This window comes from Anarhichas minor, unplaced genomic scaffold, assembly GCF_050575085.1.
Source record: "Anarhichas minor isolate MPS153535 unplaced genomic scaffold, ASM5057508v1 ptg000058l, whole genome shotgun sequence".
NCBI lineage: Eukaryota > Metazoa > Chordata > Actinopteri > Perciformes > Anarhichadidae > Anarhichas > Anarhichas minor.
In genome coordinates this window covers 2,170,120-2,186,224 of record NW_027466504.1, presented here as the reverse complement: position 1 = coordinate 2,186,224, position 16,105 = coordinate 2,170,120, and the positions used below count along the sequence as shown (strand labels likewise).

The window sequence follows — 16,105 nt, the reverse complement described above, 5'->3', positions numbered from 1 at the left end:
ATGCCAACACAAAGTGATTGATGGTTCAGCAGTGAACATGAACAGTGAAGGAAGTTAACATGAGAACAGGATTTTCTAGGTGCTCTGGCTATTTTCATACTGACATTCAAATAGAATGGGTGTTTGTTGGTTTCTGAAAGTTATAAAAAATTGGAATTTGAAAGGATTCTTTTATTGCTTTGTCTAAATACCTTTTGAGTTTATCCATATTTAGTTCTTGAAGTTGCATGAGTGAGAATAGCAAGAAGGTTCTTGTTTTTAACCTGCCGCCCAGCTGGGTTTGTTGTGTGTGGTGTTTACATGTTCTTCCTGTGTTTGTCTTGATTTCCTCCAGGTGCACTCACAGTCCAATCAAACCTAAACATATTTCCAGCAAGAAGTTAGGAGGTTTCAAATGCTAGTTTTACCTCTAGTGTGAGTCTCAAGAATGATTTTGAGAAATATTGTTCCATTAAGGAAATGGCTTGAGAAGACGTATGTTTCGAGCAGTGTTTGGTTTGAAAAAGTAAATGACAAGTTTGCGGAGAAAGACATGACTACAACAAAAAAGGCTAAAGACCTATATATGATACCTTCTGAGTAAATCAGGAAATCCATGCAACCCACCAGTTAAGCTGTTGTACATTGTAGTGACATTGAGAGTTCATCTTGGTCAGTGGGCGAGCATGTGACTAATGTGAAATTTAAGGAAGCTGGTAGAAGTTAATTGGAGTAGTAAGAGTTCAAATTGAAAGATATGGAAGAAATTATAACATTTTTAGGGTTTTGCTTGGTGTAGTTTATTTATTTTTTTACCTAGCTTTGTTTTTTTAACACTCAACGGCTGACTCAGGCAGGAAAAGGATTTGTATGAACGGTGTTCCTGGCTGACAGCGAGTGGATCTACAGATCAACTAACACGCTTTCGCCGGTCGCGCCGGCCGGCTTTCGCGTGGACCTTAGCTGGGCCTCAGCTGTTTTTTGTTATTGTTCCGGGTTCAAAAGGTCACACATCCCGTTGTCTGTTACGTGAGCGCAGTCCACCGAAAACATTATATTTCCCACAATTTAAGCTTCTGCATTTTCCAAATGCACTAGTATTATTCAAACGTATTGTTTGGTTAGTAAGCCTCGTACCGAACAGTTTAATACGAATACGTGTATTATTACACCAATATAAACAAATAACCGTAGCTCAGTAGGACAGCATAGAAGGCCCAGGTATAAAATGCACGGCCCGCCACTGATGCTAAGTATGATTTGTCTGTATTTGACTCTGTATTTATGTGACATTTTACTGTACATTGAGGTCTGTTTCCTCAGGTTTCATCTCCATCCTCTGTCTTTCTTGTCTCTTTGTCTTCCAGGTCACACGGGACGGTTTATTAGAGTGGTTTTCTGTACCAGTCTACTATTTGTACTGGCTCATATCTGCTTCCAGACAGTACTATACACATATCCTCCTCTCAACATCGCCATAGGTGATAACTGTTCACAATGGGATACCATAACCAGACATATAGGACTGTCCAGGTATGTAACTAGTGAAGCATCAGTTATACGTGCTACTGTCATTGTCAAGACAACAGTCTGATATGCTACAAATTAGATATGCCCACATATTTCAAGTAATATGAGACAGGAGACAGGAGCAGATTCATTTTATCTGCCACCACAGGAAGAAGACATGTAAAATATTTTAGGAAATATCAAAATATATGATTTTTCAGTTGCACCTACCTGCAGGTGTTTGGAAATGGGAACATCTTTGACCTCTTTGACCATCTTTGACCATCTACATATGCATGTCTGCGTCTCATAGGGTTCCCTTGGATGATCCTTGGAGTGTGTTACGCCTTCTGTGTCCTGACATGGGTGTGTGTGTGGTTGCCTTGATAACAATCGTCCTCTGCAGAAGATTGGTCAGGAACAGAGAAATGGTGGCTGCTGCCAACCTTACATCGGTGAGTCATGTGTATGTACAGTATGCAAAATTGTGATACAGTATGGACCCAGGGGTTGCTGTGTTGTTGGGTTAAAAAAGTCAAAGTTGATACAGTGTTTGATTAATTATATGGAGGTGCTGTTTTATGAAGCAATTTAACTGGATGATTACGTTAGTAAGCCTCCTTTACTTAAGTACGGTTTTATGGAGCAGGTTTGCACGTAACAGTGCCTCATCAAGGTGCCAGTAACTAATTAAACAAGCCTGAGTCCTGGGCAGGCCATAATTGCATTAACACGTTCTTGATTGTGTTGCCGGACCAAAAGCTCATGTTGATTAGTAACTTATAGAACTGGCTTAGCATTAGGCCCAGAGTTTAGTTTGCCATCTAAAGCCACTTTCCCACTGGATAAATCCCCCCGCAAAAAACACTAGCAACCTCTGACATCTGGCTTTTGTGTTTAGTAGGAAAGGTTACAATCGGTATATATTCATGGGACAAATTTCTCTGCAGTAGCCATGCTGTTTATCGGCCATAGCTTCAATCTGCAGTGGTGGAAACAAAACACCCGGTTGAACACGCTAATTTTGTTTATCTTAGAAAGAGAAGAAGGAAATACAAAAGGAAGAATGTAAGGGGAAAGGAAGATGATTGCTGTATTCAATGATATCTGATATTCAATTTAAAATTTACAAACTAACAAACTCTGTCCGTAAGATAAAGTAAAACATAATTTGGATTATATTGAAGTGTACTGGAGAAAAAGAAGAAAATCTCAAAAATGTATTTTATTCAAGTAATGCAAAAGCAAAACTGTAGTTCAATAACTGAACCTGGTTACTTTCTCATTCTGTAAAATTGGTTTTGTCATGGTAAATCTCTAGGGCAGTGTGATATTTCACATTTGATTTATTATTATGATATGAGTGTATGTTTTTGTTTTGTTTTTTGAAGTTCACAAACAGGAGTACACAGCAGGATTCACCTCTGATCCAAGTGTCATTTGTTTCACTTCTCATTGTATTGACCAGCTCTAAGGCTTGCCTCCATGTTGGGAACACTGGCCCTTGGTAAACTTTGAGACACAACAGGCATAGTTGGCCTGATGTTAGCATGTAATGGAAAATCCAAAAACTGGTATCTGTGGTTTCTCACAGACCTCAGGACGGATACGGGCTAGGAGACCTAATACATTTACAGTAGTGGGTTTTTGTAGTCTTTAATAATTGTCTCTAATTATTTACATTTTTCTTGTATTTGGTCTTGTTCGGTGTGTGTTACATGTTTCTTGGCATATGTCTTTGAAGTGCTATATAACTATATCTTCATCTTAAATGAATGACTTTGTTTGTTTAAGATGGTCCCAGAAACGGTTAGTTTGTTGATTCTTCAACTAACTTTACCTTGTTTTTGAGCTGGTGCGCTCATTTAATTCTCAACAACTGTTTATTTTGTTTAAGTGTGTACCTTAGTGCAGTGATTCTCAACTGGTGGGTTTAAAAAAAAAAAAATCATATTATTTGAATATTTGAATATTCATTTTGATGTTGTTTTCATACAAAGTGGAAATGCGTTCTGTTAACTATTGATTAGATGCTTAGAATTATTAGAGATGGGTGGTGTGCATGTGTGTTGTTGTTTTTTTCGTTTTTTTAACAGGGCCGATGGCTGATAATGCGAGTGTAAATGAGGGTGTCCATCATGTCACAGGAGCCTGTAGCTCCAGTGAGGGATTCAGCATAGCTTCTCTAATTTAGCTTCAGTCTGCGTAGCTGTGATGGTGGTACTCAGCGGAGGTCTTGCTGCCATGTTTGAGGTGGTCCTGCCATGTCCAGATGCAGTTGGGCTCCAGGCTGGCAGGCGATGGAGGTGGAGGTGGTAGTCGGCGCTGGTTTAGGGTCTCCGGTGAGGTGGGGGATGATATTCAGGAGCTCCTTAATGGGGCTCTGGAAACTCGTGAGTCATTCCCTTTGGTGCTGCAGAGGGTAGCATTGTGGGTAGCGCCCAAACAAACAATACAGGGATGTAGGTCATAAAGAGGAGGAGGATACAATGGAATCTGAGTAAAATACATATTCCACTACACGTTTTCAGAGTTTTTCATGTTGATATATGAACATTGAAATGAGATAACATATAAACATTTGATGTTTTGGCCCTGTTAGCAGCAGGGCCTAATGATGGTAATGTCGATTTGTCGGTCAGTGTGTCTAACACTTTGGTCCAGAGCAATAACAACTATAATGGCTATATTGCCATTGGATATTGCTGGTCCCAGAGGATCATAGTGATGCCCTGACCTGTCTTTGAATGGCATTTTCAGGTCAAAATTTTCCCTTGACTCCTTGACAAGGTATTGGAAAACCAAAGGATTGGATCTTCATGAAATGTATGACAGACAGTCATGAGTTGTTGATACACCCTCATGTTAGGTGACCCCCTTTCCTCTAGCCCTTCTTACTCTATCCTCAGAACAATGTTTTCGGCCCTAAAAACAGTTAAATTGTCATGTAGTTCACTCTGTCCAACATTTTCATATTATGTAAGAAGCACTGCAGTCTTTAGGGATGCTAGTGGAGTATTACACTTTAGAATAGACTGTCAAGCCGTGCCATTAGAAGCAGGTAAGATGGTTTAAAGGGGCACTAATTAGCAGTTTTATATAAACAATGGATGAAATCGCTTTGTGTTAATTGAAATATGCCGTTTATAAGGATGAGCCCACGGAGAATTATTAGCAACTCTGCATTTTGTTTTTTGCTCAAATGTCCCATTTCACACATCCAGCCGACACAAAGCAACATTATCATCCCATTGGAATCAGGTTTCATCACTTGATGAATTTAAGTCCAATGTTCACTCTCCTTTTAGCTCTGGTTTGATCTCCAACAACTTTAACAACTAACAGCAACTCAAGCTGCTTAATGCTCCACTAGTGGTAGTGTACAGTAATAGAGTTGTAGTGTAGCCTTTATACTGGAAATAGCAGCTTGTAAACATCTGTAGTGAACAATATTTCCCAAAACTACTATGTGTTACAGAGATAATCAATTCTTAGAGGCATTGGGTTTCTCTCGTAAATGATTCATTATATTTCATAATTCAGAGGGTTTCCTTAGCCAACTACTCACCGCTATCTGAGTGGATACTTTTACACACAGCAATGAAGTCACATTTTGTATGAGGGGGATGAGTAATATTTCTGTCTCAGTGATTAGAAACATGATATCTTTGCCACCTGTTACTGCATATCATGCAAATATTCCTTCTGCAGGTTAAAGTAGGGAAGCACAAGGCAAGTTAAGCATTTCTCCTTCAGGATCCAAGTGTGTTCGTGATCACAACCGTTTAGGAACCCTCCTCTAATGACATTTCACCTTGATATTACTTAGCCTATGTTTTTATCATGTACATCCAATTCAACTGCTGTAATCGTGACATGATGTTTACAGCTGCTAACAGCAAATTACTATATCAATAAGATTCTCTTGCATTCAGCACTAATTTGCTGTTTTTTCATCTTGTCATATATAGACAGGATTTTGTTTGTTTGTATCACTCAATCATATATGTCACTAATATATATATATATATATATATATATACGTAAATACACAGTATATACACAGTGAGTATTAGTCTGTAACTAAAGAAAACAATTTAATGTGTGAGTGTACTGTCATAATAACTGTTATCTCTGTTCCTTTCGCACTTTAGCTTGAAGTTGATTCAACAGAAATAAACAGAGATGATGAGGTGGATGAGGTGGATGAGGAGGATGAGGAGGATGAAGAGGTAGAGGCATCAGGAGATGAAGATGAAGAAGAAAGGTCATTACCCGGCGAACCTGACGAGGAGGTTTCCACAGCAACCAGAGCCAAGCAGCTGGCTGAGCGTCTGAAGACCAAAGCTCGGAAAGCTCTGCGGGACCTGGGGAAAATCTTGGCCATCGGCTTGCTGGCTTTGGCTGGTAGGATCTGTGTTACATTACTTTCTCAGGTTTCCAAATTTTTCACAACACATGAAGAAGCAGCTGAATAAAGCACAGTCCAGACACTGGTATTTGGTGCTCAATTTTAAATTTCTGCTCATATTTGCTTTGTCAGGCTGTTTATAATTAGCATTGAAAAACACATTCATATCCAGAGACAGATGTTCACTGACCACCATTTCAAAATGATAAATATGCATAAACACCCAGAAAATCTGTCATGTGTGGCCAGTCTGTAAGAGAAGCCACTGCCATTGTTTGACTGATATGTCACCTTTAATTCGTTTGAGTTAAGGCCTCTGACAGTACTAAGATCTGACAGAATCATCTCCACTAGACCTGCACAATAGAATCATGACATATATACAGTATATATATATACTATATGTTACATATATGACATTGAAGCAGCTATTTTTTCTTTTTTTTTTCTTTTACACTGTCAAAAAACTACAAAGCTCGTTAGCTGTAGTAAAGCAAAAAGAAAAAACTGTGCGCACAAAAGCACATAAAACAGGCTCTCGGATTAAGAATTTGTATGCATTAATTACCAGAGCAATAAACAATATGGCCTTTAACAATATGGTTAACATTTAAACGTATGTTCAAGGAATTAAGATAATACAACATTGTTTAAAGAGCAAACTTAAATTATTTGTCAGTGAAAATGAGCACTTCCTGCAAAATAAAACAAGTAAAAGATAGCTTTGGAGGTATTAGAAGACATATTTTACACCCAGCTTCTAATTTTTTTCTGAAAATTGAAAACTGCCTAATACTTTTAGGCAGTGTGAATGAAGTATTCTTTCTTCTCTGTTCATTAACACCAAATTCCAAGGATTACACTGGTTTGACAGCTAGCACACAAGTTCCAGTTATTTATACAAGTTTCTGTCTGTGTATTTTGAATGTTGTCTGTGACCTCCTCCTTTTATATCCTAGGCATCACACTGCCCTCTGCCTTCTCAGCCATCTACTTCGTGCTTTTCATTGGCGTGTGCACGTGGTGGGCGTGCCACCTTCCCATCAGTCACCTGGGTTTCAATGCACTGTGTGTGATGGTGGGCTTCTTCACTGCTGGTCATATGGTTTGTCTGTATGTGTACCAGAGTCTGCTGGCCCAGGCCCTGTTCCCCCCACACAGTCTGTGGGCCAGGTAAGAGTGTAGCACACTGTGCATGCAACCATGAAATGTTTTAATTCAAATTAGGTGTGTTGCAATACACTGGTATTGACTATAACCTATAATATTTATAAAAATATTTGTTTTATAATAATCGTCCTGGGAAAATCTGATATAGTGACAGCCCTTCCAAATGATTTTAACAAGGATTTCAACAACTTCATTACCGTGGTGAGAATCAACATAAGGTTAATTAGTTAAATAATATCTTTCTTAGATGAATGCAGAGTTTTTATTCATTATACATTAAACAATATGTCACCTGGACACTTCCTGGACCTTAACCCAGGAAGGAATGGCAAGTTTGTTTTATTTTAATGTGTTCTAAAGTTTCTCTGGGCAGACAAAAAATTTGCTTTGAAGTATGTTGGGTGAAAATATATATATATATATATTATGTATAACAGTATATTGCAAGGCCCATTCTTTGTAGGGTAGTAAGTGTCTGGGTACCGGCTTATAGTAAATCTTTTTTACATTTTGTTTACTGTATACTGATGACTTTTTTTCTTCTCTTGCTCAATTCCACCCATGAGTCTACGTTTTGCATGCCAGCTTGACGACAGACCACAAAAGACATGTGGGTCAGTTTTTGAGACTTATAAGTCACTGGTGAGGCACAAAACAGCACCCCCTACTGTGCCTGGTCAGTTTTTCCACAGGTCAAAAAATATTCCCAAGTCGCAGCTATTTTTTGTCTCTGTCTAAAACTGACTTTGCATGAAGTATAAACATGTTCAACTTGCAGCATGGAGGAAAGCTGTAAAAATGTGTCAAGTCATCAGTATAAAACACTTTCTCACTTCCAACTCATCAAATACTGCAGCTTACGTTTCAAACTATGACATCATTCTAGCGTCAGTTGTGGACATGCCAGTTTCCGTTCATTACATGCATAGAGTCTCTTTTCAAAATTAACTTCCAATATAGATTTACTTTTTTTTAGGTTTACTTATGCAACAACACTACCTGGTTATGTTTAATCAACAAAACCACTCACTTAGGTTCAGGAAAAGATCATGGTTTGGGTTTAAATAAGTATGTTTGTTACCTAAAATAACTTTTAATGACCCTCAGGCTACATAAGTTACACTTGGTTTCACACAGGACGCGGTCTCCTGGGTGAAAGTCCTGTGTTTGTTTGACAAATTCATCCTCCTCTTCCACCCGCCCTGCGCAGACTTTCTTGTTCTTTTTACTACATCAGTTGCTCTGACCATCTAATAATGACGCAGATTGGTTACAATGGAGTTAGTTGAAAGCCCAGTACGTCTCATATGGACGCTGTATTAGAAGCTGAGGGGCACCAAGCTGTGGTATTTGATGAATTGGGAGAGAAAACAGGTTGCAATATGCCATAACCACATTCCTGAAGGAGCATAGTCACATCCATATCTCCGAAATCACTCCTTATCCTCACAAAATTGTCTTTCCTCTGTGACCTAGAAATGCCTCGTTACTACCACCATGTTCCTTGCTGTCTTCACAGTTTAGTCGAAGACATGTGATATTCTTTAGGCAGTGGGCTTGAAGCTCATGTTCCTTCCTCGCAGGAAACCTTATCTATTAATAGTGTGCTTGCCTTGCAATGTGCAATCTCTGTATGAGTTTAAAGAGAAGAAAATAGAATGTGTGTGTTAGAGCAGAGGAATGTGAGGAGTGTGTGATTTCTGGACTGGTATGTGTGGAATGACTAAGTTAGCAGCTAATAGCTGATGCTTCATCACCCATTAACCCCTTTTCACCTGAATTGCAGAAAGTTGAACAAGCAGTGCAGCATTCCACTATTATGTATGACGTCACTCCCTCTCTGTTTCTCTCTCATCTATCATCACCAGGGTTCTTGCCAGGTATCTGTGTCAGTATACCTAGCTGTCAGCACACTGTGCCTGTGTCTGCCTGTTTATATTTCTATATATATTCATATTTGTAACTCACAGGAATAGGAAAAACCTTGCATAGTGATAATCACGATAAGTAATAATAAGTCTGAACAACTAAATTTATCAAGACGCTGAGTTTTTTTTTGTGTGCGTGTGTTTTCGAGTATTAGACATGAATCGTGAAAACTTAAGTATTTTGGATAAATCATACATAACAAGTATCCACACTAACATGCCAAGTAAGTGGTATATCAACTTAGGGCTGGGCGTTATGGCCTAACATTTAAATCACAGTATAATTTTGAAGCATGGATGGTAATGGTATATATCACATTAATATAAATGCTCCTGAAGTAGGTAGAGCACTGGTATGGCAAATGCATGGCATAATTTCAAACATTCCAAAGTCAATGTAAACTGTCAAATATTCTAAACATTATCTTTTTGCTTTGTTATTGTCATCTATAGTGGTTATTAACAGAAAACACGTTCAAATTAATAGAAAATAAATGAGCGTGTTTTTATTTAAATACTAAATAATTTAAATACTTCTGTTAACAAAATTTTTTTGTCATAAATAGCTTTCATCATGTAATATACGCTAAAGTTACACCGGTCATAATTCCCTCTCTCTTATATATATATATATCTCTTCCTGGGGGATCCTAAGGCATTTCTAATTCCCATATCCACATTCCACTCACTTGCAACTTAATCACTCTCATTGTAGACATGAGGAGAGAGGAATTGAGGAAATGTCAGATTCTGATTAGCATTTGCTCCCTACATGCACTGTCCAAATAACAGTAAGGGGACACAATGAGCCATTGTCAGCACAGCAGAGTTTTTTTCTTTCATTTTTTGTCTCTCTGGAGGTTACCTATTAAAATAAGCAGTTTGACAATCCTCTGAACATTAATAATAACCTGCAGTCTGTGTTTAGACTGTGTACATTTTAGTGCTCAGACACTGAAACGTGAATCCGAACTACACTACACAGATCCACTATTCTTTAAAAGATGGTGAATCAGAAAACAAGAGAAACCTCAAACTTGGAAGTAGGCCGAGTATTCATGAATAACTGATCTGTTCAGATAGTTCCATTCCATTATCCAAACCGCTTATCCTATTCAGGGTCGCGGGGCGCTGGAGCCGATCCCAGCTGACATCGGGTGAAGGCAGGGTACACCCTGGACAGGTCGCCAGTTTATCGCAGGGCACATATAGAGAAAGACACACATTCACGCTCACATTCACACCTACGGGCAATTTTGAGTCTCCAAATAACCTAAGCTGCATGTCTTTGGACTGTGGGAGGAAGCCGGAGATCCCGGGGGGAACCCACGCTGCTATGGGGAGAACGTGCAAACTCCACACAGAAGGACCACCCGGATCGGGGATCGAACCCAGGCCTCTCTTGCTGTAGGCAGTCAGATCAGGCAAACAAATCAGGCAGGGATGAGGCAAAAAGTTGGTCAAGAAGAAACAGGCAGAGAAATCCACAGACAGGGGAACAAAGGGTTTAAATACACTAGGGAGGTGTAGGTGATTAGACACAGGTGGATTCAATCAGGGGCGGGTAGACAAACACAGTGGCGGGAAAACACACAAAGGCAGGAAGTGAAGTGATCTAAAACGAGGGGAGAGGTGAGAAACACAAAATGAAACAGGAAATACTGAAATGACAAAAATAAAGAAACTTAACTACGAAACAGGACGAGACATGACAAACGCAGGTGCTGCAAAGAAAAATGGGTAGCACTTTATAATAACTACACACTATGAAGCATTAGTTAAGTATGAGTAAACACTTAATTCATCATTTATAAAGCATTGTTCCTACATTAATAATTCATTAGTATGCAGTTCATAACAACATTTATAAATGTTTCATTCTTGATTAATAAGCCCGTCTATTATGTGCTTCATTATTGTGTTTTCATACTTTATAAATGATGGATTCCCCATTTGTAAATGAAGTATTATATATTTTACAAACCAATTATTAAGGAGTTGTAGATAATTAATAAGATCATTTATAAAGTGTTAGTAAATGATTAATAACTTATTTAGATGTACATTATTCATGCATTAATATATATAATGGTTAGGGACTATGTTAATATATGCTTTATAAACGCATATTAATACTGCAATTCATGATTAATTCATGATTTATTAAGGTAGTTACTACTCGTTAGTAAAGTGTTTTATGTGACCTCATCTAAAGTGGACTATTTATGCCTTATAAAGCATTTATTACGTATTTTGTTTGACCTCATCTAAAGTGAGGACTATCTATGCCTTACAAAGCATTTATAAATGACATTGAAAGGCCAGCAGTGCCTAAAAACTGTTTTTGAACAGAACAGGCAAATAGACACAACACAAAGTGATCAAAAACATGTTAATATTTATTGCAAGATGCAAACAATATACTGTTAAATACAAACCTCTCATCCATTAACCAGGAGCTTTGCATATTAGTTTACATTTACTTATTTAATTATTAATTTCATACCAAGCATATCGATCTCATTCACATCCACTCCACATATAACAGCTAGTTAGCCATCTGTCACCTGGATTGCTCTATTTACAACGGAGGTGACGCGTTAGCGTGCGCCTGTCTCAGGACCTCTAGTGTTAGCTGGAAGGCTAGCTAGATACTCATCCTCCATAATGTGTAACGTTACGTGCCAGAAAACTAAGAAACAAACAGACGGGCATTGGAGGCCCGTCAGCAGTCATTATTTCTGGCCCGGTTCCGCGAGCCCTTTCAACTTAGGTCGGAGTTTTCCATCGCGTAAGTGCACTTCTGTACCAGTTCCTGGGCGAAACGATTGTCCCACGTTGATGACGTATGAAGCGGTCTTTTCCTTTGTCCGTCTCACAAGCGGGATTTCGTTTATTGTAAGCAATGAACAGATTCGGCCGGCTGCCATCGGGACATGCAACTGAAGAAAAGTACGAACAGTGGAGATCGATATGCTTGGTTAAAATGAATAATTAAATAAGTAAATGTAAACTAATAGGCAAAGCTCCTGGTTAGCTCCAGTCTTATATTTACAAACGTTTTATATACAGCCATGTTCTCCTGAAGGAGAATGTCTTTGTTTGTTTGTTTCTTACATGAATTAATGGTTGAGAGGTTTGTATTTAACAGTATATTGTTTGCATCTTGCAATAAATATTAATATGTTTTTGATCACTTTGTGTTGTGTCTATTTGCCTGTTCTGTTAAAACAACTATGTGTTTTGAGACACTGCTGGCCTTTCAATGTCATTTATAAATGCTTTGTAAGGCATAAATAGTCCTCACTTTAGATGAGGTCACACAAAATACTTAATAAATGCTTTATAAGGCATAAATAGTTCTCACTTTAGATGAGGTCACATAAAACACTTTACTAACGAGTAGTAACTACCTTAATAAATCATGAATTAATCATGAATTGCAGTATTAATATGCATTTATAAAGCATATATTAACATAGTCCCTAACATTATATATATATAAATGCATGAATAATGTACATCTAAATAAGTTATTAATCATTTACTAACACTTTATAAAGGATCTTATTAATCATCTACAACTCCTTAATAATTGGTTTGTAAAATATATAATACTTCATTTACAAATGGGGAATCCATCATTTATAAAGTATGAAAGCACAATAATAAAACACATAATAGACGGGCTTATTAATCAAGAATAAAACATTTATAACTGTTATGAACTGCATACTAATGAATTATTAATGTAGGAACAATGCTTTATAAATGATGAATTAAGTGTTTACTCATACTTAACTAATGCTTCATAGTGTGTAGTTATTATAAAGTGCTACCGAAAAATGGAGGGAACACCACAAAGACAGGAATCTAAAAATATAACCAGAAACAAACTAAACCAAGATCATGACAGAATTTGGCCAATAAAGCAGACTCTCCTTCTAATTAGTGGGTTGACTGGTATTTTAATAGCTCCACTTGAGTGCTAACTTAAACAACTGACTCCACCTTCACCTTCTCCTATTCCAGCTGCCTTACATACTTCTGTTCATAACAGTATAAATAAGCATTTCTTCAACATGTCATTCATTAACTAACTGCCTCCTGTTGTCTTTGTCCCCAACCCTTCTCACTCTTTAACTTTTTATTTCTTTATGTCTGTTCCTGTCTAGACTCTTTGGTCTGAAGGACATCATCATACCAGGAAACTGCTCCTCACCCTATGACCTAAACCTTAATGCTGATCATGATTGGCCAGTTTACGTCAACCCAGGAATACTGTTCCTCCTCTATATTACCATAGCAACAGTTCTCAAGACAGGATACCATGGAACACCTAACCAGGTATCTGCTACTTCTTCATCACTGGTACCGACTGAAATGTGTTACGTATTACAAAGAAAAAAACAAGTTGGCATTGGATATGTGGATGGGTTCATAATTGCACGACGGGCGAGACAGCGCTGATCTTTGGCAACAGAGAAAATCTCCTCTGGATGGTTAGCTGTTGTGCTTAGCGAGTTAAGATCGCATCACTTACTCTTTCTTTACTTGTTCTTTGATCACAATTACTAATTTAAATCAAGGTTTTTTGCTAATTGTCAACTATTTCAGTACATATCCATGCATGGCTGCATATGTTTAGACAACATTTAACATCTAAGGACTCTGACTTTATTTGGTAAATAAGAAAGATTCTCAAAGTGAGTGTAAAAGTAGTACCGTTTTGGTCTTGGTACCATAACTTAGACATAGTAATGACCCTAATATTGAAGCAATTCTTATTTCACTAAATAATAACATAAATTATTTTGTATTATAATTTTTACACCTTTTTACATCTCTGATACAATTAGATGTGAATGCAATTACAGTTTTCTGCTTTTTCCACTGTTGTTGCTCTTTTGGTTTTAAACGCCAGATGATCAGTGTGGGAGATAGTAAGCACAAGCACTTTTACAACTTTTTAACTTTTCCACAATGATTGTAACGCATTTTTCGACATGTGTTTCTTATCAGATGCTGTATTTGTGTGTTCAGCAGGTTAAGGAGGAGCACCAGAAGGAGAAAATAGAAGAGGAGGAGATGATGGAGTTAAGGTCATGGAATCAACAGAAAAATGAATATGAAGATGACACACAGGTAAATATTAATTTCTCTGTGTAGTTAAGTAATTAAAATTTGACCATTTTAAGAAACTATAATGAAAGTATGGACGAATCGCTTCATATTCAACACCTGAGTTATATCAAGTGGAATGAAATCATGAGAAAAAGTCCCATTCTTTAATACAACAGTATTCACATATCCACTAAAATGTGTTTGCGTACTTGTCTGTTTCAGCTAATACTGTCTATGGTCACAGAAAGCAGCAGAGGAGGAACTATGGCTGGAGAGAGTGAGCCAGATCTGGGTATCAAAGGCTCATTTTTTCTCAGAAATCATCTATGTAACTAAAACATAACAGTGTATGTCATTATATTATTACAACAGTGGCAAATCTATTCAGGATTTAGATGATTATAAATTAATTTGACAATTTGGAGGAAGTAATTTTCATCAGGTTTGATGGCAATATCAAAATGGAAAGACGCTTCTCAAGGAAATCATATTGCTATCTGAATGGGGTAGAGCGACACGATGTGAACACACAGCACCACAAATCTGCAGCCGATGTGGGTTCATATGTAATATGAACAGTGCTGATAGAAATTAATAATAAATAGTATTGAAGAAGCCATATCTCACGGACAACAGCGCAACATTATGTAAGAATAATATGTCACTTACAAGAATGTTCATTTAGAGCTGAATTTCTTTTAAGAAAATAGGGCCAGGCTGTTGTAAATTAAAGAGAACTCTGCTGTAAATGGAATATTTTTAAACGTGGCATTGATTGACGCTGTGTACATATTTCTATTGTGAAGTTATCTGAAACGAGAGGGAGAGGTGAGTGACAAAATAAAACAGGAAACCCAAAAATAACATCAATGTGAATACAGGGAAAACATAACTTAGGGAACTTGCAAGGTGTTACAGTATTCACTAAAGTTGATTGCTTCGATCTGGGAAGACAGTGACATCACTAAAGAAGAGGTCTGACAGGTCAAGAAACAGAGCAGTCAGCTGATCAGACAGGTTGGAAAGAAAGCTCCCAGATCAGTCAAACCTCTGTAGAAGAGAAAACAAAAACAAACAGTAAAACTATTACCTAAACTGTAACAGTTTACAGACTCATTGAAGTGCACACAGTTTTCCTGTTCAATGAGGAATTAGCAGAATGTGGTGTGCTCACTTTCAGTTTTACCCCTAAAAAAAGCAGTTTATATGATCTGGATAAATGGTTTGGTTCCATGTTTGACTGCTCCTCTTTTCTTGACCCGTTATTAACGATTAACTGTGTAAGTACAATGTTATCATCACTGATAGAGATGATGACCAAAACTATAAAAATAACAGCCAAGCTGTAATAAACTTGAAATATCCTTTTTTTATAGATTATTTCAACAGCCTAAATTATTTCTCAGATATGATGATGCATGATGTTATCTTGATCTTTCTCAGCTGGTTTTTCTTATTATATGTATTGTTCTACATACTGAGATGATTGTTGTTTTTGGCAGGTGCTAGTGGCGCCCCCAGTGGCCCCCAACAGAGTGAAAGCCCGTTTTTCCTGCTGGGAAAGGTGGTCATGCAGCAGAGCTATGTCTGTGCTCTCATAGCCATGATGGTAACTATTAATATAAACCATGATTTTATACATTTATAAATTGATGTCATCTTTTATAAAAGGCCAATGCAGTATACTTTGCTGTCTACTCAATGAACACAATTAATAACTCAATTAGTTAAAGTTACTGTGAGGAACTTTTAACTGGTTATAAAACAATATCGATTTAATAAATACTGATGCCTCTGTATGACATTCATAAGTAAATATGACCATCAGCGAGAAAATTGTCTATTTCTATATAGTTCTTCTTAATGCCTGTCATCGGTGTCACCGGGTCGGTTTCTGTGCGAAATCACACAGAAAGCTGCTTGAAATCAAGCAGCTTCAAAGAAACTCCTTAAGCTTAGACCCTAGCAAGGCCTCCAGTCCAGT

The 16,105-nt window shown here is 37.5% G+C and overlaps 1 protein-coding gene across 7 annotated transcripts in view; it reads left to right on the top strand.

The window, feature by feature from the left end:
• piezo1 (piezo type mechanosensitive ion channel component 1 (Er blood group)) overlaps positions 1-16,105 on the top strand; it is a 104,208-nt gene that overhangs the window by 22,869 nt on the left and 65,234 nt on the right. For 5 of the 7 annotated variants that reach the window (XR_012947536.1, XR_012947537.1, XM_076076883.1 and 2 more), the window contains exons 3-10: positions 1,347-1,512; positions 1,802-1,943; positions 5,643-5,895; positions 6,859-7,072; positions 13,173-13,344; positions 14,041-14,142; positions 14,344-14,413; positions 15,624-15,730. Coding sequence is in view for 5 of the 7 variants with exons in the window: in XM_076076883.1 (XP_075932998.1) it covers positions 1,347-1,512; positions 1,802-1,943; positions 5,643-5,895; positions 6,859-7,072; positions 13,173-13,344; positions 14,041-14,142; positions 14,344-14,413; positions 15,624-15,730 (1,226 nt within the window). In the remaining 2 variants the exon portion in view is untranslated. The other 2 variants (XM_076076887.1, XM_076076886.1) reach the window with 2 other exon arrangements.